This window comes from Equus caballus, chromosome 2 (genome assembly GCF_041296265.1).
Source record: "Equus caballus isolate H_3958 breed thoroughbred chromosome 2, TB-T2T, whole genome shotgun sequence".
In the NCBI taxonomy this organism is placed as follows: Eukaryota; Metazoa; Chordata; class Mammalia; order Perissodactyla; family Equidae; genus Equus; species Equus caballus.
The window spans coordinates 52,333,393-52,356,985 of NC_091685.1; the positions used below are offsets into that span (position 1 = coordinate 52,333,393).

At 45.2% G+C, this 23,593-nt stretch overlaps 1 protein-coding gene across 1 annotated transcript in view; it reads right to left on the reverse strand.

Moving 5' to 3' along the window:
- Positions 1 to 6,168: 6,168 nt before the first annotated feature.
- Positions 6,169 to 23,593, reverse strand: part of LOC100053822 (rho GTPase-activating protein 20-like) — an 86,827-nt gene continuing 69,402 nt past the window's right edge. The window contains exons 13-23 of the mRNA XM_070261162.1: positions 23,300 to 23,469; positions 21,763 to 21,924; positions 18,888 to 18,997; positions 17,323 to 17,512; positions 15,564 to 16,113; positions 12,966 to 14,663; positions 11,406 to 11,610; positions 9,166 to 9,287; positions 7,688 to 8,301; positions 7,159 to 7,264; positions 6,169 to 6,253 (exon numbers count right to left, since the gene is read on the reverse strand). Coding sequence (XP_070117263.1) covers positions 14,515 to 14,663; positions 15,564 to 16,113; positions 17,323 to 17,512; positions 18,888 to 18,997; positions 21,763 to 21,924; positions 23,300 to 23,469 — 1,331 coding nt within the window. The 3' untranslated portion in view covers positions 6,169 to 6,253; positions 7,159 to 7,264; positions 7,688 to 8,301; ... (1 more) ...; positions 11,406 to 11,610; positions 12,966 to 14,514. The remainder of the gene's footprint in view (positions 6,254 to 7,158; positions 7,265 to 7,687; positions 8,302 to 9,165; positions 9,288 to 11,405; positions 11,611 to 12,965; positions 14,664 to 15,563; positions 16,114 to 17,322; positions 17,513 to 18,887; positions 18,998 to 21,762; positions 21,925 to 23,299; positions 23,470 to 23,593) is intronic.

Consider the following 23,593-nt stretch of genomic DNA (forward strand, 5'->3'; position numbering starts at 1 on the left):
GTCATTCTAGTCAGCTGTCATTCCCTCTTTACCACCTCTACCCATGAAAGGTCTTCAAGGTTTTCTCACAGAGGTTTTCGGGCCACTTTGAGGGCACTTTATGCTTTACTTTGCAGAGAATAACGGTTACCTCCTTCCTGCCCTGCCAGCCTGCTTTTAATCCCTATTAATGGTAAATAAGAGCTTTCAAATACTCGGCTTCCTCATAGTTAACCAAAAGCCAAGTCCTGACACAGCAAGAGCTAGACAACATCGTTAAAGTTCAGTATTCCGATGCTAAGTTGTAAAGTCGTGACAATAAATGTGGTAAACATTCCATGATGTCAAGTGGAACTAATGAAAGTGCTGCTTGGCTTTTTTTTTTTTTTTCAAAGATTTTATTTTTTCCTTTTTCTCCCCAAAGCCCCCCGGTACATAGCTGTATACTCTTAGCCGTGGGTCCCTCCGGTTGTGGCATGTGGGACACTGCCCCACCATGGCTCGATGAGCAGTGCCATGTCCGCACCCAGAACTCGCTCCAACGAAACACTGGGCCGCATGCAGCGGAGCGCGAGAACCTAACCCCTCGGCCACGGGGCCAACCCCACGAAAGTGCTGCTTGGCTTTTTGACCCCAGTTCCTGCACTTGGATGTCAAGGCAAACACAAGTCCTGGCTGTCGAATCACTAACTCTTCCCCTCAGTGTCTCAGCGAACCCCATAGAGCACTGACAGAATCAGCATGTGCTCTGGTTTTAAAGCAACGTCTGCACTCTAGACCTTTTAACAATGATTCTCTGTATGTTTTAATTCACCCAGTAATGAACACATACACCACACTGTGTCTTCCAATGATTAAATTCACAGGGAAAAGACCAAGATAGCCAATGGCAATAGAATTTGTATTTGACTGAAAATCCAATGCCTATATTTCCTCTGCAGTGAAAAGCAAGATACTGTCATCTCTACTGCCTTCAGTGTTCTTTTTTTCTTGTAATTCCTCAAATAGAATTTGCAGGACCAAGCAATAATTTTTTCAGTTTAGACCACCTTAACCACTTCAACCAGAATTAGTTCTGAGTGGCCGCAGTGTCAGTCTGCATCTCTAGTGTTCCTGGAGCTAAAGTTTCCAGTGCAATAACCCTAAATAAAGCAAAGATATGTATATCAGTGTGGTCCTGCATGAGAGGGGTCGTACAGGGAGGAGAGCAGATATTAACAAATCATGAGTGCTGTGTGCACAGGGTAAGGTGTGCTGGGTCCTACCTTATGTTGGGAGGAAAGATGGACGAGGACATAGGCAGAGGGTATATATGTTTTGTACTTTGCTGTGAGGCAAGCTTTATTGTGCAGGGAAGAACTGTGCCATCAGAAGCTGTACAGGCTGTGTGGAAGTAGCAGTTGGCTTAGGGTGGTGACCTTCATGCGGAACCAGAGGAAGCTGGCTGGAGGTTGGAGTGAGTGGGCCATTTGGATGTAAAATGATCAGATCAGAGCTGAGTCTATCTCCTGCTAACAGAGGAGGTGGCTCCCTTTGATTCACCAGGAAAAAGGTGACAGACACTCATGGAGTCTGTTTGCAAATTATTGAATAAACCTGTGTGCATAGCTTGACTTTGTGCCTTTTGTGTCCTGGTCATAAGACCCAGAAACACAGATGAATTAATGGCTGCAGTAGCTTTAGTGGCACCACTGACCTCAGGGACGGGCGTACTGGACAGCTTCAGGATATCCTTAGCCTTCTTGTTTTACACGTAGGTATAACCAGTGGTGATCACCAGGCCCAGGCATCCCAGGGCAGCCATGGATCAGCACGGATTTACCTGTTAGCTCCAATCTTACCCCATCCTAGCTCACCTCAGTCAACCCAGTTCCAATGGCAAAGGTTGATTTATTTTGAGGAAGTCTTGTAACTTGAGGGATCTGTTCAAATCTTCTAAGTATATAGAGTCTGCTCAGAAAACTGGGGTTCTCCATCCTGCCACTTGTCAGCTGTAGACCAGGCTAACACCATAGGAATCTGTGACCCTGCTGTTGCCCCCACTATGAAGATAGAAATGGCAGCTGAGCTCGCAAGGTCCGAGACTGCACTGTGACCTGCACAACTGGGGGGAGGTTTGTACACACATCAGGACAGAGTGGCATCACTTTCAAGCACTCAGACCAACTCAGAACAATGTCCAGTGGGGTCTTTTTGTTTTCACACCTTGTTTTTGATGGGCATGTAGACATAATGTGCATGCTTGGTTTTTTACACAATGTATGGCGCAGAGGTGGAGAGACAGCCAGGCATCACATTACAAAAGCTCCACGTTTCCTTGAGCTCTAAGGCTTTCACTGCCAGGAAACACCAACAGAATGGGTTTCCTGCTCTTCCTCTTTGTCCTCAGAAAGTAGGACTCTGTTTTATTCTTGATTCTTCTGGTTTAAGATTCAGTGAGGGAAACGTTGTCCCCGTATTGGGAATACATATTGATTTATGGGATAATCCCGTACTGTGGTATAGCCAAGATTCTAAATGTGTAGTTTTAAAAATTCTAAACCAATCAGCAAATAAGACAGACTTGCTAATCTTGCTGTTCACCTGTTTGCATTGCGCTTCACTGTGCCCAGAATTGTTATTAGCATGTAAGGTGTGACTCCTCCAGGCAAAGGCAGGTCACAAAGCACAGTCTGGGAATAAAAAAATATATATGTGGTAAATATTCTATTTGCACTTTTGGTATCCTCTTAATATGTTGCCTCTATGAATCATTACTGTGTTGTTTTGGTGGCAAATTTTCATTATTTAAAAAAAATTTAATTTATGTTTTTATTTTTTATCATTTTAGTTGCAGTAACATTGGATTATAACATTATATAGCTTTCAGATGTACATCGTGATATATTTCAAATTCTGTGTAGACTGCATCATGTTCAACACACAAAAATGAATTATAGTCCACCCCCTCACATGTGAACCTAATCACCCCTTTTGCCCTGCTCCAGCCCTGATTCCCCTCTGGGAACCACCAATCCAATCTCTGTTGCTAGGTATTTGTTTGTCGTTATTTTTATCTTCTGAGTGAGATCATACGGTATTTGACTTTCTCCCTCCGACTAATTTCACTCAGCATAATACCCTCAAGGACCACCCATGCTGTCACAAATGGCCGGATTTCATAATTTCTTATGGCTGAGTAGTATTCCATTGTGTATACATACCACATCTTCTTTATCCATTTGTCCCTTGATGGGCACCTAGGTTGCTTCCATGTCTTGGCTATTGTGTATAATGCTGCAATGAACATAGCAGTGCATGTATCTTTATGCCGTTGTGCTTTCAAGTTCTTTGGATAAATACCCAGCAGTGGGATAGTTGGATCATATGGTAGATCTATGCTTAATTTTTGCAAGAGGCAGAGGAAATTCCAGGCCTCAAATGCAAGGGAAATGCATGCATTTCCCACACCAAGGGCCCCCCAACCTGTGCAGGGCTGGCTGCATCCCCAGATCCCTCCCCACGTTCCCTGCTTCTGGAGGACTCTTCCCAGAGAATGGGGGCCATGAACAGCAGCCAAAGCCTGATCAAGTCAGCGGGGACTGAAGGACAGTCTGGCAGCAGAAAAGCCATGCTGGCTTCCAGGAGAGGGGCTGGGTGGGTGATGGGAGGAAGCCTGGTCTCTAGGGAAAGTTGCTTCTCTTCTCCAAAGCAGGTATGTGGAAAGCAAGATGCCTCACAGGCCAGGCCAGGGCCACATGGCACTGCTACCACTCCGCACACTGTCACCACTGTGGTGGAGAGGGATGCTGGAGCTCATGCCAACAGAGACCCTGAGTGCCTGTGCACAAGGAAGGAGTGGAGGCACCAGGTTTTCTATGTCCCTGTGTGGCCAGGACAGCGGCACTGCTCAGGGATGTCAACGCTATAATGAAGTCTGTGCTATTTATCTGGCTACTCAGAAAGGGTTTTCAAAGCAAGAGGAAAGAGGAAATAGGGTAGGAAGGCAGGCCCGGGCCAAGCGGCCTTCGTCACCTCCATGTGCTAAGCAGGCCCCCTCTCTGGAAGGGGTTTCATCGACAGCCTTTCTTTCTACTTCCTGGGCACAGAAACTGAGCAGGAACCCAATGAGAAGGAGGGTTCTGGCCTGGAATGGGGTGTAGCAGCTCCCCATTGGTTTGATCTGAAACTCCCAGGCCATGGAGACAGAGGCCAGGTATGGGGTCTTGGGTTCTTGCCTTTACGGGGGCCCCAAAGGCTTTAGGCTTCCCCCTCAGCTTCCTCTGGTGCACTAGAATGACTCTGGCATCAGGCTGAGGAAGGGAGGCTTTCTCAGAGATCAGCAGCTCTCCTCTGGAAAGGCCCCACCTCACCCCATGAGACTGACTCACAGCAGCATGGCCCTGATGAAAGTTCACAGCTTCCAGAAACCAGCAGCCTCAAGGTGATGCTCTGAGGAGCAAGGGGCAAAGGAAAAGAGACTCTGCCTGGTTGGCTTCTGCTGGGGCTTGGGAGGGGTTGAGTGGACGAGGCTGGGACCCCAGACCGCCCGGGCTCTAACAGACCCTCAGGGAAGTGGGGGCTCTTCCCACCCTGTGATCACATGGCTCCTGCTACCAACAGAAAAGGTGAAGCTTGGCCAAGGCCAGCATTATTTGGGGGAGGGGACATCACAGGGGAGGGAATGGCTAGGGAGCAGGAGCACCATCAAATTCCCTGGTCTGGGCCGAGTGTGTCTCCTGCACGTGCAGTTGCCTTATTTGGAGGCAGGAGGTCTGCTACGGCACTATTTCCAAGGTATTACTATGGAAACGCAGCATAACCCTGAACGCTGTTATTCTGCCTGGGAGTTTTTTCTCTCAAACCAGCCAGCTTTGGGGGATTTGCATGTGTGTCTGCTGTTCCCCAGCAGGAAGCTGTTCAGTCTCCAGGAACAACTCCCACTTGATTTTGCCAGGGACACTACCTTCCAGAGGATGCTAGCCTAGGACTCCTTGGGGAGGGTAGACAGAGGGCAGACAATGACCATCAGCTGAGAGCAGGCCCAGAGCTGCACTCTACTAGTAGGAGGGTTTGTGCAGCAGCCCAGGGCAGGCAAATCCAGGGGAGACCTGGGGGGCATAGAGGAGAAGGGGGACCCAGTTCCACCCAGGCTGATCTCTGCCACTCAGTGAAGGAGAGAGCACCAGGAAGGACTGCTGAACCCTGGGGGTAGCCATGTTCTGCTATGCCTGGACCTCTGCCAGGCTCTGGGCCTTGCAAGATGCCCAAGGGACCCCCAATCTCCACTCTGCTCATTCTCAGGGTTACTGCAAGGCTCGATCAGGCAAGAACACTTGGTAACAGTGAAGCCTGAGCGCAGAGGAAAGGAATAACATTTACTGAGCACCCACACTGGGCCCAAGACCTCCTTTCAAGCTCACAAATAATCCTATAACCAGATCAAAACAAGCCCATTTTGCAAATCAGTTCACTGAGGCTCAGAACCTTTCCTGGTGCCCTGAGCCCCTGGACACTGGCTGGGGAAGAGAAGGAAGAGGAGAGGGGTCTTTGGGGAAGGACTGGACCTGGTGGGACCACCCCAGCCACCTCCCACTCTGGTCACATGGGAGTCAGAGCAGGGGCACAAAAATCAAGACCAGCACCAATTTTTTCCATTTATGGTCAAGGCCCCAGAGCAAGAGTGGGGTCCCCAAATTGCCCTTCACTTGGCTCCCCTTTCTCAGCCTGCTCTCTGCAAGAGCATCTCTGTGTAGAAAGTGGAACCGAGCTGAGTCCTTCCTTGGACTGTGGCGCATGAGGAGTTTGTGCAGCCAGCAACCCCTCCTGGCATGCTCTTTGCTTCCCAGCAGCTGGAAGGACAGCCAGGGGAAGAGACACATGCTCTGCTACTGCTGCTCAGCACCTGCCCCCTGGCTGGAAGCCTCCTGGGGCAGCCCCAGACCACACAAGCAGGCCACCCTGTCCCTGTAGTGGGTCCTGCCCTGTGACTTGAAGAGGAGCATGCAGATTGTAGCCCACAGACCACTGGAAGGATGGAGACAACGTGCAGGGCTGGTGACCACCTCAGCCCTGACCTGAATCCTTCCCTCACCCCTAATTTTAGGCTGGGTCCTGAAGCCCTTGAATCTTCTGGGGTACTCTCGCTTTGCCCCAGTTCCTCATCTCTGAAACCACAAAGTGACACCAACTGGCAAACCCACTGCCTACCTGTGGTGTGGGTGGCTCGACTTTCTGCTTCTTCTTCTGGTTCTGTTTGTTGGTCCTGGGATAGAACATGAGCATCTCCAGCCACCTGGGGAGAGAAGAGAGGACCGAATCAGACCCCTGCTCTCAGGAACTAGGACCATTTCTTTTTGGGTGGTCCAGGCACCAGGCTCAACACTTCCGGACTGGAGGCACCCACCCAGTGGCCAGGCCTTTGGACACCCAAGCAGGGCAGAGCACTGCCCAGATTAGAACCTGCCACTGCTGGGGCAGGAAGTGCCAGCAGCACAGCCTAGGACAAGCACTGTGCCAGGGTGGAAATGTTCACTCTCTTGATTCTGCTGATGTTTTCAAAGGGGTATAAATTGTCAAAAGGTATCAAATTATGCATTTCAAATATGGACCCTTTAATATATGTCCAGTCCGTATTAATTAGAAGAGCTATAAATAAAACAAATAAGGTGTTGGCTTGACTTCTGGCTTCTGGTCCATGATGTTAGGAGCCTGGAAGTCTCCACTCCATCCCCAAACACTAAACAGCTGAACAAACTGAAAAGGCTCCAGCTGTTCTTAGGTTCATAAGAGCAGTGAGGTCATAGGGCAAATTGCCGCCCCCAGATTGGGGAGACTCACAGGTGAACGCAGAGAATCACAACTGAGCCCCCAAGGGGACCAGTGCTGGGGCAGGGAAGCCTAACCTGTAATGGACAATCTGCAGGAGGCCCAGTGTGGACAAGTGTGGACCCTCAGAGAGTTAAAACTCCAGGAGGACCTGGTCACAGGGGCCCAAACTTTTGTGAGTTTTGCCTCCAGCAGCTGGACCTGCTTCTTACAGTGAATGTCTGAGAAAAAATATTGCGCTTCTCACAGAGGAAAGAAAAAATGAACAATTTTGAAATATGCTAGAGCATTCTGTTCTTAAAAAGTCTGCTCTAAGGAGAAACTATTTTACTAGAACCTGACATGCTAAGGTTTGATCAGGGACACACCTACCTGTGGGGACTCCAGCCCACTTCAGCCATCCCGCCCTGCCTACGTGGAGGACGCAGAGCACACGTGACATTCTCTAAGCACATGGATGTGATCTCTTCTGATGCCTCTGGGAAGGAATTGGGTGCAAAGTTACCAGAAATGAAAGGAGAACGAACATTTATTGAGTATCCACTAAACATCAAGTAGTTTATTAAAATGTCACCCCATCAGATCCTCTCAACGCTGCATTTATAAACACTGTACATCTTTTTCAGAGAATACATTTAGTGAGATATTAATTCTTTCAATGTCAAACAATTCTAGTTTTCATTTCTTCGAAATTATCTAATTTTGAAGTTTGATATTTCATGTACTACTCCTTCAGTTATATACTCTAAGCATTTTGTGATCACCAGAAATTGCCCAGTTTTTTTTTTTATTGTGGTAAGAACCCTTACCCTATGGTCGGCCCACTTAACCAAGTCATAAGCGCACACTGCAGTACCGGGAACTCTGGGCACAGGGCTGTGAGCAGCGCTCTAGAACTTACTCATCTTCCACGACTGAAACTTTGTGCCTGTCGGACAGCAGCTCCCTCTTTCCTCTTCCCCCAGCTCCTGGCAATCACCATTCTCCTCTGTTTCTGTGAGTTTGACATTTTTTTCTTCTTTTTTGGTTTGGGGGGAATTTTTCCAGTTTTAATAGGGCATCACTGCCAAATAAACGTGTTATCTCTTTACAATGACATGATTTGATACATTGCAAAAGGATTCCCCTCATCAGGATAAATAACACATCCGTCACCACACAGGTTTCTCTTTTCTTCTCTTTCTTTTTCTTGCGAGCATATTTAAGTTCTCTCTTCACAAATTTCAATGACACAATGCAGTGTTGTCAACTATAGTGAGTTGAACCGTTTCAGATAGCTCGCATAAGTGGAATCACACAATATTTGTCCTTCTGTGACTGGCTTACTTCACTCAGCACAATCCAGCGATCCCACTTTGGGGTATATATCCACCAGAATTGACATCAGAATCTCAAAGAGACATCTGCATTCTTGTGTTGACTGCAGCCTTGTTCACAAGAGCCAAGATATGGAAACAGCTTAGTGTCCATCGACAGATGAATAGATAAAGATAATGCCAAGAAATATTACTCAGCCTGAAAAGAGAAGGGTATTTTTGCATATGCAACAACATAAAGACATTTATTTGACAAGAGACTGCAGACTTCTGTTTGGGCCAAATGGAGTGAGCCCCATGCAGCCTCTCTCTCTCAGATGACAAATGAAACTCTGGCCAGAGAACAAATAATTGCCATCTGATTTTCTAAATTCACCAAGTGAACAACTCCCAGTAACTTGAATCCTGATACTGACCAGGTCTGAGACAGGTTCTGTTGGGGTTTTTACATAAAACAATATTTATATATTACAAATGCTTTAAAAATATATGCAAAATAAATTTGAAAATATGCACCAAAATACGGGCAGAGCTTAATAAATGGTTATAAGGCAGTCCCCCTATTGACCACCACCAAGGTCATGCCCGTCCTCTGTGACATTTGTTCAGTCTTAGTTGTACAGGAGACTGCAAATTAGTACTTCCTGTGTCCCTATGTTACTGTCTCTCTAGGCATTTCATTGTGTGGAGTTCGTCAATGTCTCTGGAATGAATCATGAGAAGAATATTATTTATCGTATTATGTAAAGAATGACACTGAAATGAGTCTGACCGAGTTGGTGTGAACGTTATGCAGCATTTTAAACGCCCTTTTCCCTCAGCAGTGCTATCTGGGGCAGAAGGAACGGGCAGAGCAGCTGAGGGGATTTGGAATTAGAGAGGAGCAGGAGGAAGACAAAACTTCTCCAGTAATCTTTGCAATTTAACCACCACATAGGTGTTCTCACAGCGTGAAATCAAATATGATTTTATGTTCATTCCAGGATTGCTAGCACATCGTTTCATAAAATTGCAGGGTTATTGTTTCCTTTCCTGTCATCTGTATTTGAGATCCCCAACTCACCTCAGACAAAGGTCCATACTGAATTATTCTGTGTCTTCTATTAAACAAAGGATTCTTTGATACAGTGCAGAAAAACATGTACTTTGATGAGCACGAAATTTGAAGAGAAGGAGCATCTAAAACTTAAGAGGAAAAGGAAGAATTAGAAAAAATAATTGAATTATCTGAAAAACACAAATAATATCAGCTTTCATAAGTCACTGTAAAATATAGAAATAAATGACTAATGACATACTACTTATAAATAGCTACTAAAATTAGGACATTTTTAGAGCTAACGCATTTATTATATATTCCATCACGAATAAGTTGGGAGGCCATAGTAATGAGCCAGGACCCCCGACCTCTGCAGGGAGCCCTCACCCAACCCCAGAAACTGTCTCAGACACTCTCAAGGCATCATGGGTCAGAATCATTCCTTCCTATAGGGAAGGTGTGGAGCCAGTGGTGAATGGAGGGATTGGGAAGCTGGATGTGGGAGAAGAACCCGGGGCTCAGGGTCCCTTCACAGAGCAGGAAAGTGCAGGGAGGAGCTCCCTCTGGTGGCTGTTGGGTGATGCTGCTTGACCCAGGTCAGAGCTTTCCCTGGGCTGTGCTGTTTACGTCTGAAGGACCACGCTGATGCACACTGCCCACCATGGGCTAGAGGATCAATGAGTCCCGTTTCAGTGGGTCCAGTAACTTCATTTTCCTCTCCCGCAGTGTGTCAAATCTCCACCGCTAGAAGCTCACAAGCTCTCTCTGCGCTTGGGGCATCTGGCATGTGGCTCAGTGCGTCTTCATATCTGCTGTCCCCCAATTCTGTGTTCACCATCGCCCAGAGATTTCAGTCATCTAGTCTCAGCCCAGATGCCCCCTGGGGTCAAGGTGAATGTTTCTGCATATAAACGGATGGTACTTGCACCTATGCTCTGCTCAAGTGATACCGTTCCTGATGGTTTGGGTTTCATTATTTTCCTAGAATCGGAAAATGAAATTGCCCTACATCCTCTCTTCTTTTTCTCTCTCTCTATATGTAACATATAATATACAACATATATAAGATGCAACATGTAACACATAATATGCAATATGTAGCATTTCACACATTATAATGCATTTTACATACGAAGTTCTCTCCATATTATACATTACATATATTTATTTTTTATATGTAATTTTATAATACGCATATTAGTTTAAAATAAATATAAATTCCTTACTTTATATGACTGTTTGATGTAGCTAATATATTTTTAATCAAGTTCTGTAGTTTTACTCAGTGTGAGGGCCGATAGAACAGGAACGTTACTACAATGGAACCTCCTCCCTATTTTAGGGCTCTTCTCCCATTGCTGTACTAAAAACTCTCACAGCCTGTGACTGTAATGTAGTGGGCCCTAATCAAGATTTTTTTAAGAGCTCCATGGAATTATTGAGTGTTAGGTGTCTAGGATCTGAATCCAAAAGAACAGATGTTTATCCAGCACTTTCCCAACCATGGAACCACAGGGAAGAGCAGGAGACGTTGTGGATTGACCTGAGGGAGGTGAGCACTGAATGAGATGGCATTGAATGTGGAGATCGCTGTGGGTGGTATTGATGGATACCTGTGCAGTATTGTCATCCAGTCCGTGAACATGGCTGCCCTTTCACTTATTTAAATTCGTTTTTTTCAGTAATGTTTGTATTTTTCAGTTTACAGCCTTTTCTATTTTATTATTTTTGATGCTTTTGGAAATGGAACTGCTTTCTTAATATCCTCTTAATCTTGTTCTTTGTTGTTAATTAGAAAACCAACTGATTTTTGTAGAGTATTACTACCCTTAAGTCCCGTAGGAGATACCAGATAGAACCCATTAGGGGTTATGATAGGAGTTGGTTTTCCTATCTTGAAACAGTAGGATAACAAGTATTGAGGCAGGTGGGAATATGAAAATGAAGCACTGCCATCCGTGAGCAGTACAATGAGTAACCCTGGATCCACCTCTAAAGGCATTGAGGAAAAGTAGGGATTTTCCTGAAGGTTTAGTGGAGGCCAGAGAATAGCTATCACAAAGTCCACCTGAGAGCAAAGCTTCTTCAAAATCCCCTTCGAGTAGCTCTGTCTTCCTAGATTTCCATTCCTTTTGGCAGCTGCCCCAACTCTCTCTTCTCCCTCTCTGCTCGTTTTCCCCAGTCAAGCTCATTTCTCTCTGCATCTTTCTTCTCCAAACCCCCTCAGCTTGCATATCCACCCAGTGATAAATACCAAGCCCCACCTCGTGGTCATCCACTCCTCTGCAGCTTCTCAAGGTTGCCCCAGGACTCTGAAGCACCAGCATTCTTTCCATCTAGCATCACTTTGGAACGTGGTTAGTGACGTAACTCATCGGTGAACAACATGGGATCTAAATTCTGACTTCATCTTCGCAAACCAGGTGACCTCAAACAAACGATATCCTTCCTCTGGAGCTGTTTTCCAATCTATAAAATAAGGATAATATAAGTACGTGGCCAGCATGATTGCCATGAGTATTAAATGCGATGATGCCTGCAAAATACTGGTCTGTAGTGACTGTGCAGTAACTGTTAGCCATCAGTACTATTATTCATCTGCTGGAAAATTCTATGAGGTCAGTAGGGCAGTGGTTCCTGTTTTGATATGAACAAAGCAAGGACCCCAGTGGTGAATTGATTTGCTCAAGGTTGTACAAGACAGGCAGCCAAGCCAGAGGTCAAATCCCATCCCTTGAGTCCAGAGCCTTTGGATTTCTGCCCAATTTCTTGAGGTCAAGACCTGACAAGCAAGTGCTGGTGAATGGGGTCCCCCACAGCTTGGATGCTGTTTAAGAATTCTGAGGAGAGGCGATACCCCTTCCTGGCTTCAGTTTTCAGTGCCAACATTAAATTATGATGATATATGACATGAGATTGTGTCCCCTGCTGGCCCCTGAAAGTTGCATTTCTTCTGAGGGTGACTACAGAGGATCCATTTTGCTGTTCTCAGTAGGTCTGGAGTGACCTACTCTAGTCCCTCTGCTTGGGACACAAAGCTCATTGCCCTCAGGAGCCATTTCTCACAGCAGCCACTCAGGGACTTCCTACATACTTCTAGTTTGCCTGGATGGTGCCCCCCGTTGAGGTGTCATTATTTTATTAAAATACAGAATTAAAGTTTGTCACTGGACACCCAGCCAGCTGTCAGGATCCCCCCCTCCTCCTGCCAATATCACACACTTGGTACTTCCAGTATAGTGTGGTGTTTAGGGAATTCTGGAGTCAGACAGATATGAGTTCAAGGTCTAGGTGTGACACTAAATGTGGACTTAGTTCAATTTTTCAGCCTCTCCATTTCTTCATCAGTAAAATGGGTATTTGGATAATGAAAAGCAGGCAGTTAATACTTCCTCGGACTCTGGTAGTTCATGAGACTGTGTCAGTGAGCTATGACTACACTAATGTCACATAACAGATAACCATAAACCTTAGGGGCACATGACAATCAGCAATCCACAGAAGAACAAATGTAAGTAGCCAACCCAAATGTGGACAGACTTCCCTGCATTAGTAAACAAAGCATGTCCAATTAAAGAAAACCCCAGATACCATTTTTCATCTATACTTAATGGGAACTCTTTAAAAGATAGACTTTACTTTTTAGAACAGTTTTGAGATTGTTAGAAAATTTAAGAAAGACAGCACAGAGAGTTCCCATACACCTCTGTTCTGGTTTGCTATTACTAGCATCTTACCTCAATTGGGGATATTGGTTACAACAGATGAAATTATACAGGTTGTTATTAACTAGATCTATGACTGTTGATGTTGACCTTGATCACCTGGCTAAGGTAGTGCTTGTCCATTTTCTCCACTGCAAAGTTACTGCGCCCTCTTTCCATACTGTGCATTTTAGGAAGGAATTCCATGCACAGGTCTCTCCCTGGTTGATGACCCCTCAGCTCTCAGGATCAGGGCAGAAAAAGGAAGATGTGCACAGCTGAGTCTCTCCCAGTTCAGGCCTCATCCTGATGCAGTACCACGTGACCTATATAGTGAGGGGTATGTCTTCAATAGCAAATATTTACTGAATACCTACCTGGTGTTGAGTCTGGTGGTTGGCAGTGGAATGCCAGGCTGTGCTAGACAGCCTTATCCCTGCTCAGGGAGCTTGCCCTGAAGTAGGAACATTAGGGTGGGAGGCATACATGGGGCCATCCTTCCCCAACTTCACCACTGGAGACAGGGAGGCCAGAGAGGACACTGCTGCACTCATGGGTCTGTGATGGGATGAGCGTTGGTGGGATGATAGGAGAGCAGGGAATCAGAGGCAACACGAGAGCTGAGGGCACCTGGGAATGACGTGAAGAGTCCTCGGGTTTAGGCGAAGATGTAGAAAAGTCCATGAAATGATATAAACAGAGGAAGATGGAGATAAACAACATGACCTGGGAGAAGTGAACTCCCAGGGAAATGAGATTAGAATTCAGGAATTATGAGACCCTGGCAGGGCAAGTGCCTTAGGAATCCCAGAAGATGTGTTTTGGTTTGTCAGGTGGAGGGGCTTGGTCATCGGTTGAATGTGATCTACTGAGGCTGCTGGAAAGGAAGACAGGGAGAGGCCACATGTCAGCAGGGTGAGAAGTGAAGGGTGGATGAGAGAGTTGACAGAGGGAGGACAGATTCCCCTCCAGGAAACCTTGCATGGGAAGTGTAAGATGGAGGAGTCCAAATCTGGATGTCCTTCACTGTGTGTCATAAAAATAGAATAATGTTAATTTGTAGATTTTTGTCACAGGAGAAGATAAATTCAAAGCTTATAGATTGATTACCCTTTAAAACATTAACTGTTTATGTCCAACAAAGAAAATTTGCTTCTTTGGCCCCAGCTTGGTGCCATAAAAGTATATACTCAAAAACATTCTTTACCACCTTACTGGTCTCCTCAGTAAGATGAGTTGAATAACATTTGGACTCAAGTTTAGACTCTAGTGTGTGAGATTCATGTGTTTAACTTTGTGAAAATTGGTCTTTGACACGTTGGGAGCTTATTTCCTGAGATGTCTGAGAGGATCCTTCCATCTAATCTACTGACCCTGTGGTGACTGAGGACTGGAATCTTCAAGCTCAGGAATTACTGTTCTTGAGCCCTGAGGTGATTCCCAGGAGCTACGAAAACTTTCCTTTTCTGACCCTGTATTTTTCTAGAAATTCACCACCCCCACACACTTTTTTGTTACAAGGGGCTGAAAATGATTTCGGGGGCATTAGCTGACTGGTGTCTACGTGATGAGAACATAACGGAGGTAGTAGAATTTTGGAGAAAGCGTTCTTGGTGGGATATTACAGGAAGGAAAGGAAAGGAAAGGGTCGAGTATGATTATGGAGACTCTAATCTTCAGTGACTGAAAGCATTGCAGACAGGGAGCTGGGTGGACCCACGCCACGTGGGGCCTCGGCGTCATTCTGCAGTTGTGCCTTTTTGTAAGTCACTATCACTCTCACTGGCTTGGATTCAACAGGTTGCTTGGTTGACACTCCTGAAATGAAAAACCAACGATTGTCTTAGTATAAGCATATTCTCAGATACTAGACTCATCTCATTGCGATGAAATGGATTTTCCTAAAGACTTCCTCAGAGCATTGAGGTAAATGTCTGAAACCAAGAAATGTCAAAAATAGGAAGGGGCTCATGATACAGGCCCCCAGGTTCTGAATCTAAACTCTACCTTCTAGAATGGACTCCTGCCCATTAGCTGTGATTAGCGAGGCGCCAATAATACCAGCTCTAGCATCAGGGGCACTTCTACTAGCCTTCTTAAATACTTTTTCACAAATTTATTTTACATCCATTATCTTACTTAATCTTTACAACACTCCTAAGATTTAAACATTATTACCCCCCACAGTTTAGAGATGAAGAAACTGAAAACAAGCTAGAATAATTGGCCAAAGATCAAACAGCCAGAAAATGGTAGCACAGGAGTCTGCAGTACTCTGAAAGGTTGTCTGACATCAAGTCAGCTCCTTTTTTTCTCAATGATGCTGCTCCTCTTAATCTGTTTCAAAGAGCACTGGAATTCCTCGGTGCTTCAGGGACCACTGAGCAGCAGCGCCTCGGGGCCCTCACTCTGGTTTCAACCAGAGGACGTCTATTATACACATAATAGATTTGAAGTTTTGTTTGAAAAAGTTCCCAGACACTCTATTATCCCATGATGTCTCCTAAAGCTGTTACGAGCTGCACCAGCAACTTCTTGAAGTCAGAGACCTCGACTTCTTCTTTCTTTGGTCTCACAACAGTGTGCAACCCTGCCTGACCTGTGAGCCAGCCTGTGGAAGGAGGAGCAGATGGGAATCACTGCCCTTGGGATGTGCTCTGGGATCCCCCGTCTAGGTATCTCCCATGACCCCTGGAGGCCTCGCTGCCTGTTTCTCACCGAAGTCAGTCGAAGGATCTGCAGCCTTCTCGCTGCCATCACAATGCATGGAGCTCTCCCCCAGGAGGGAAGCAATGTCTTCTCCGAAGTCAGTCGAAGGATCTGCAGCCTTCTCGCTGCCATCACAATGCATGGAGCTCTCCCCCAGGAGGAAAGCAATGTCTTCTCCGAGGTCAGTCGAAGGATCTGCAGCCTTCTCGCTGCCATCACAATGCATGGAGCTCTCCCCCAGGGGGGAAGCAATGTCTTCTCCGAAGTCAGTCGAAGGATCTGCAGCCTTCTCGCTGCCATCACAATGCATGGAGCTCTCCCCCAGGGGGGAAGCAATGTCTTCTCCGAAGTCAGTCGAAGGATCTGCAGCCTTCTGGCTGCCTTCACAATGCATGGAGCTCTCCCCCAGGAGGGAAGCAATGTCTTCTCCGAAGTCAGTCAAAGGATCTGCAGCCTTCTCGCTGCCATCACAATGCATGGAGCTCTCCCCCAGGAGGGAAGCGATGTCTTCTCCAAAGATCTGGAGGCAATTCTCAATCAAAAATTGCACAAGAGAAATCTGCAACACAAAAGGGTAAAAACGGGGTGTTCTTTTTCATATGGCATAGTTATAAATCACATTTCATACATGAATCTTGGCTCTAACAAAAATTGTGAAAGAATACTAAGAAAAATTCAGAGAACCAGTTTTCTCTAAGAACGAACTGTGATACTTTCGTGAGTACTTTGGGCACAGGTTTTAAAATACTTTACATCAGTGGACTAAAGGCATAATTTGTGGTCTAGTTTAAAAGCTAACATTTTTATATCAATGGTTACATCTTGAAAACAAAGGCAATTTTCAAATGTAACCCACATAGGATGTTTGGGGGAAGATGTATAGTCTCTTATGAAATTTTATCTATTCATTTTCATTAAACATTTTTTCCAGTTTTGTTGAGATATAATAGACATATCGCATCTTAGGAAAATTTATAAAGCACCCAATAGACACGGATACGTGAAATTCATTTGTAAGTTTAGGTGCTGCTTAAACTTGGGCATCAGAGATTTCTGTGGGTTTTTGTGAGGGAAGAAAGCAGCTGGAGAGATACCATTCTGTTTGTCTGGCTGCAGCCCCTCCTCTTGCATTGCCTGCCGTACCCTTACTTTCTGGGAAACTCTCTTGGGAAACAGCTATGATCTTATTGGGCATGTTGTAGCTCTGATAGGATGTTCTGGAATCTTTTACTAGTTTCCTCACCCTATAGCAGAGGCAAAATAGTAGCCAAGTATTTTTCTGAATGAGCCACAGCTGGCAGAGGAAGGCCAAAGTGTGTGGAGCCATGGGTGCTCATATTGCCCAAGCTGCCTAGGATGTGCCAGTAATGACCAGAGGAGCTGGGTGTTGTCGCCGTTGTGTGATGAAGAAACCATGGCTTGGAAACTTTGCCCAGGGTTACACATCCCTCAGTGATTAGGCTGAGAGTTTAACCTTGGCTTGTCACACTTCAAAGCCCAGGTTCTTTTCTGTCATATCGGGCCACTCCTCTCTCTGCTGTTCAGTCGGTCCAGAGTTTAGTCTCATGGACAGGAAGGGAGGAGAGACTCAACTGCTCACAGTTCCCCCTTAACAGCCCTCCTTCCCATCCCCACAGAGGAGGATAAATGACTCTGCCACTCAACGGATACACTTTCAAAAACTGGTCTGTCAGAGTTAACACCGTCCATTTTGGGTTCCAAGTGGGGACTCTGACCCCTAGGGCACGCAAATGAGAGCTTTCATTACCTTTCTTGTGATGTCACTTTCTAATTCTGCGCTGCAGGCATTGGGCAAACAAAGAATGCTTGGGGCTATGCAGGTGGCTAAGTTGTAAGCTGTCATCTGATTGACGGACGAATGCTGCTGAATGTTGTGCAGCACTCCAAAAAGATAGCGCAGGAGCTCTGCATTGGCTCTGGGCAGCTCATCCAAAAGCCTAAAGACACAAAAATGGACCTTTAAAGACAGCACGTCATTTTGCCCAGGAAGTTGGAAATACAGAGAAAGGGAACAGAGGACTTCTTTGTAGAGCAGGCACAAAGCCCAGTGAACATGCACGAGAATGCAAAAATGGCCCTCCTAAACATGCTGCCTGAAATATTTCCCTGAAACGCCTAGAACGTGTTCTCATTTGGGCACATCTTATTAACATCGAATTTAATCTAAATATATTTTAAAACTCTGAAACATTGCAGAAACTCTTCAATTAAAGTTCACAAAAGCTCATTGATTAAATTAAACAGCGATGAAATTTCAAAGGCTCCCTTTGTTTTGAAGGTAGCAATATAGGAACACTGTCTCAGGGTAAGAGCCCAGCAAAGTTCCAGGCAAAAATGTTTCATTGAGTTCAGTTCCTGAACCAGATAAGAACTTCTCTGGCTAGTTAAGTGTTTGACAAAGGTAAGACCATATCCCTGGCAGATTGGTCCTTTAGCATCTCTCTTGGACCAAAGGATTTCATCTGCTCTCAGTTTCATATTGTCAAATAAAAATGGCAAGTAATAGGATATGTTGGAATATATGAGGAAGCCATTTTGGTGTAAACCTAATTCGGGCCTGACCATGTCTTTCCAAAAGGGCCTGACCGAGGCTGTTGAGCATGCATTGTATATCTGCTTTAGAGATTCCCTATGGCAAGAGCAAAAGGCCCTTGAGATAAAGGTGCAACTTCCCTCCCCCTGCCAACGTTGGTGTCTCCTTAAGGATTAAGCATCTTTCCTTAGGCTAGAAACTGATTGCTGCGGTCACCTGTGACCGCCCAGCTTGAGACAATAGACTTGCCTCCTGCTGCACCCTTGGAGATAGCAGACCCACTACCTGCTGTGTCCATCAAGTGCTGTGCCAACAGGGCACTCTTGTGACTATTGTGGGAGGGACATTTCAATCATGTGAAACACCTTCTTTGAAGGTATATAACCACCCTATGTACCCCCACTTCTTTGGAGTGCTCTGTTCCTTTGTGGAAAGACCTCCCGGGTTATAATCCTAAAATTTAAGCTCAGAATAAACTCACCCAAATTTTCATTTATTGATTGGTTATGGATTATTTTCACCGATAACATATTCAGAAGGTATAAAATGGTCAAGGATTCCTTATTAACAAGACTAGGAGAAGAACAAGAACTCAATAAGAGCAGTAAGGCATGCCATTATTTTTGAACTGGCCTCCATGGGAGTGGTCAAATCAAACTCTTTGGCATTGGTCATTATTTTAGTGGACAAAGCTGTAAAGTATAAGCTAATATTTTCCTAAGAGTATGTTGATTGTACTTTGGAGGTGTGCCCCAGTAGAGTAATCATGGCATCGTTACCTCTGAGTGGCAGCGATTTTCTCCTCCTCATTCTCTCCATCAGTTATACTGACCCATTTAGCATAGAGGTCAGATGTAAAGACGCTCCCTGGGATGTTTCGAAGAAAATCCTTACACACATCAAAACAAGAGTATTATTCTTATGGCAAATACATATTGGACAAATTACAGGGAAAAGATGGAGTTGAAAAGTTGAGTTTCTGTCCCCACTTCCTTCTCAGGCTCCCCACACTGTGACCCACGCAGCGCTCAGCTCCACCTCTCCACTGACTTGCACACCCTGAAGTGGGTGCTCGGACTTCTAAAACTTAGAAGCATCAAAGCAGAGTGGGCCACAGTGGGAGCAAAGAGAAAGCCCCCTTCTATCACCTGGAACTTCCTCTTGGTGTCCATTTGAGTAAACTAGTAGAAACTGACAAGGTCCGGTGAGACGTCATCCTCAATCCTGCTAGTTTCTTGAGAAGAAATACCCATCCCCATTTGAGACACAGTGCTTACTCTTAACTCAAGCAAGAGAAGTTCTGAAACAAACCAAACGCGCACACCCTCGTGCTCTCGCACACATATTAAGAGAGAACTGAGCCTTCTGACTTGAGGTATGTGTGCTCCTTGGGAGAACACTGCATCACAATAGCCTCGTTCATCCTGGTTTTAACTGTATGAACGTTCGATCCTGCAGACCGGGAAGCAGCAGACATTGGAAATATATTAAAATCCCCAATGGGTAACAATGTGTTACCCCTTACAGTCTGTGAGTGGGACATACAGATCCTTCCAAAAGAAGAAACTTACTAAAAACTTAGATGCATCGCAACTTCAGGCCTCTGAGTATCAGGGCTACAGATGCACAAATGTCAGCTTCCTATGTGGAGGCCTGGAACACCTGTCACTTTAGAGGGCTGAGGAACAAGTTTAACATCGTAGACTTGGGCCTATTAAAATTTACGAAGCTTTAATGTTTGTGCAAGACTGAGGGGAAGTTGTCACATTGTCTTGCTAGCTTCCAAGCACACCTAGCTTCCATTGTTCTCACTCAGCAACACATGCCTTCTCTTAGTGGTGGCTTGCTGGAGAAGTGCCTCAGGGCAACTATCCTAATTAGAATCTAATGATGGTTCACTCATGCTAATCCCTATTGAGCTGCTGTTAGTGCCAGGCACTATTGTGAGCACTGGGGACAGAGCAGAGAAGCCAATGGACAGAGTCCCAGTCCTCTCACTTTGACTATGTTGATTGGTGTGTGGTACCCATGGTATTGTAGCTAGCCATGGTAGTTAGTGCTTTTCACCGTGTTTCCTATGGAGTGCTTCCAATATATTTGGAGGGAGGAAGCAGTCCAACTCTGGCCGGCTGTTCGAGTCTGGGAACGTGCAGGAGGGCCCTTGCCTTATGCGTACCACACTACATGCACTCAGAGCATGTGTCTCCTCTCTGTTTCCTGAACCCTGTTCTGTGGGAGCCCATTGGTGAGGCTGTGTGGTGAAGCCAGAACATGACCCGAGCAGAATATGCCAAGGGTATTCACTGCTGGACCTCTGTTTTTAGACAGCTCAATGGCAAACTCAATGTGGTCCTGATGATGTACTCATTTCTGGTTTAGGTCAACACCCCAGTTCATTGGGCATGGTATTATCAAAGCCAAGTTGCAAAGTCTGATTCCCCACCAAGATCAGTCAACTTTAGGAATGTCTAAGAACTATACCCACGAGTGGCCACACCCTTGCTAGTCTGTACTTATAACAGAAAGATAGGCAAGACTCTGCTGATGGGCAACTCTAACTCTCCTGGAAAATCAGTTCCAGGTGGGCACATAACAGAAGGCAACACTCAACTTGCTATTTGCATGCCTAGAGTATATTTCTAATCATCCCAGTGTCACAGTGGTCGACTCTAAGCCACTTCTGAACTGTCCCTATTTATGACAGAGCTGAACAATCATGGGGAACAAGGAAAGACCAAATGGAATCTCGATTATAAGAGAATTTTAATAACCTATTGTAGTCATTTCTACTTATGACATTCCTCCTTACAGCTGTTAACAAATACCAAGATGGATTGAGTCAATTCTTTCCCTGTTCTATGATTCCCTTCATAGAAACATAACTGATATTTGTGATTTAGCGGTATCATTTAAAAACCTTTTTTTGTATAAATCTATTGAATTTTCAGAATTCCAAACAAATTTTCGTTGCTGCACCTACGTTAAAAGTCAGATTTATAAGAAGAAGCATGTGGTAGGAGCTTGTTACTGTGTGACCATAATCGTGGGTGGTGGGTTAAGCTTAACAAACATTAATAAAGGATGCCAAATTTGGTAAGGGTGAAAGAAGGCAAAAAATAGTGAAGTCACCCCTACACTACTTTTAAATTAAAAGAGACAGGCGAAAGAAGGATGAGGAAGTGAACGGAGCTTTTGGTCACTCATTGAGCATTTTTTGATTCATTGAATGACAAATGTTGGCTTACTGACTACAGTCAACCTCTCTATCTATTTTCAAATGTTTCATACGAATTTTCTTTTGTAAACTTTGCTTTCATTCGGACAATGGTGAAGAAGTCATCAAAAACAGGATGTTTGTTCTGGTAAACGTTCTGTATATCTAAGTGTGTGTTTAGAATTTTTATTATTATTATTCTGGGATAATGTTCAGGAATGAAGAAGGAGAAGGCAGTGTGTGATGAAAAAGGAAAGTATATCTAACATTTGGGGCTTTTAACACCCAAACTAACGCCCTTAAATTTGGACTTCGTGAAGTGTTTTTCAGTTTCTCAATCTATTATACCTATTATGGTTCCTGGGCAATCACGGTGAAGGAAATTGAGCATGTACCTTCAGAGATACGCTGTGTGTGGATAATGCTAGAAGTTTCCCTACCTTTAAGACACATGCGACCACAAGAACAGATTCACAGTCCAGGTTCACTTTGTCCCCAGCATTTAATGTCTCCTTTAGGGCTCTGCATAATTTCATATTGGCCGATTTTCTGAATATGCCCTCTGTGAGCGGCCCTTTTTGCTTAAGAAAGCAAAGCATATCCTATAGGGAAGAAGAGAAAGAAAAAATCAATGGCACCTCATATCCAGGAGCCAAGAGCACCAGCTCCCCCCTTGTCTGAGCTGGGGTAAGCGAGGTGCAGTGCTGGAGGGAGGGGCACACAAGCAAACGTATAATTTTTTTTCTCAGTGTCTCTATTTTCTACCCAACCATCCCTTCTACATTCATATGCTGAAACATTTCAAACAGTTTTTAAGTCAGATTTTCCTTTTCAGTGAACTGACACTTTTGAATCAAACTTCCCTGCTTCCAGGCCTTTGTGGAATCACCCGCTCCTACTCCACCAATCTTTCCTCATCGTGCCCTAATATAGCTGCTCTTCCCCAGCTATGGAAATCTTCGTGCCATACCCGTGTCCCATTGTTCATTCCCCTTTAAGGGGCTGCGTACCCCATTTCTACTTCCTGGATTGCTTTCCCTCTTTTAAAATCGGGGTCTCCAAACCCCTCTCCTCCTCCTCTAATTACATCCCCTTCTCATCACTCTTTCCTTTCCTTTTGCTGCATCTTCATGTCCTCTGCTTGTGGTGCAGAAAGGCTCTAGGTATTGGAGTCAGGTAATCCAAGGGACCCGAATCCTATAATGCTACATCTTGGCTGTGTGGCCTTGGGCACAGTGTACACTTTAGTGAGGTTACTTTTTTTTTCTCGTTTGTGAAGTGGGAATAATGATAATCATAGCTACCCCCTAAATTTGCTGTGAAACTTGCAAGGACTGAGGTAGTAGGAGCATGGGACTGGCATGACACATTTCTTCATCGTTAGCCTAAAATTCCCTAGATCTGGTAGAGTGCTTGGAGAGATACTGGACACTCAATAAATGTTGACACTGACAATTCCATACACCAACTTGAGTTAACACAGGCCAAATTCTGTGGCTGTCACTTGACACATCCTATTTGGATGAAAGGATCCACATATGCCAGAGGCTGAGTCTGTATGCTTCAGCACTGGAAATACAGGTCAAAATCACCTGAGAGATTCTGAGGAGTGAGATTGAGTAGACTCAGCTGAAGGAGGCTGAAGACTACTGTGGAGTTCAGAGAAGATGAGACGGGGTGGACTCTCAGAGACTCATCCACATAGAGCCCATTTGCATTGATCTGAGCAGGCATATGTGGGTCTTTGCTGAAACCTATGGAATGGACATGGGTATCTTTTTTTTGTAGTGTTTGCTTTATGACTCAGCAGTACCTAAATCAGATTTTATTCTTTGACGTAATATTAGCAAAGCTTTTCCCCCAAAGCCAGCGGCTGTCTAAAGATTTCTCCATTTAGGGATAGATTTAAATGAGACACTTGACCTCTCAGAGTTCTCCCTCCTCAGGAAAGCCACAGAAGACCAAAATGAGACCCACCAGAAGAGAAGGGGGCAGGCTGTCGCGTTCACACACATCCCCGAGGCTGATGCCAAAGAGCTGCCCTGGCTTTGGGGATGGTGGCGTCACATGCAGAAGGTCCTGGCAGGTGCTGGAGCCACGCCGGAGGGCCCAGTTGCCCATAAAATTAATTCTCACTGACTTCTGGCCTGAATCCAAAGAAGAAGTGAGATTATCAGTAGTAGTTAGTTTAATTTACTTATGGCACATTCATTGCAATGGCAAAAAGAAAGAGGAACTGAGTCAGCTTTTGCACAGAATTTCCCACGTTTG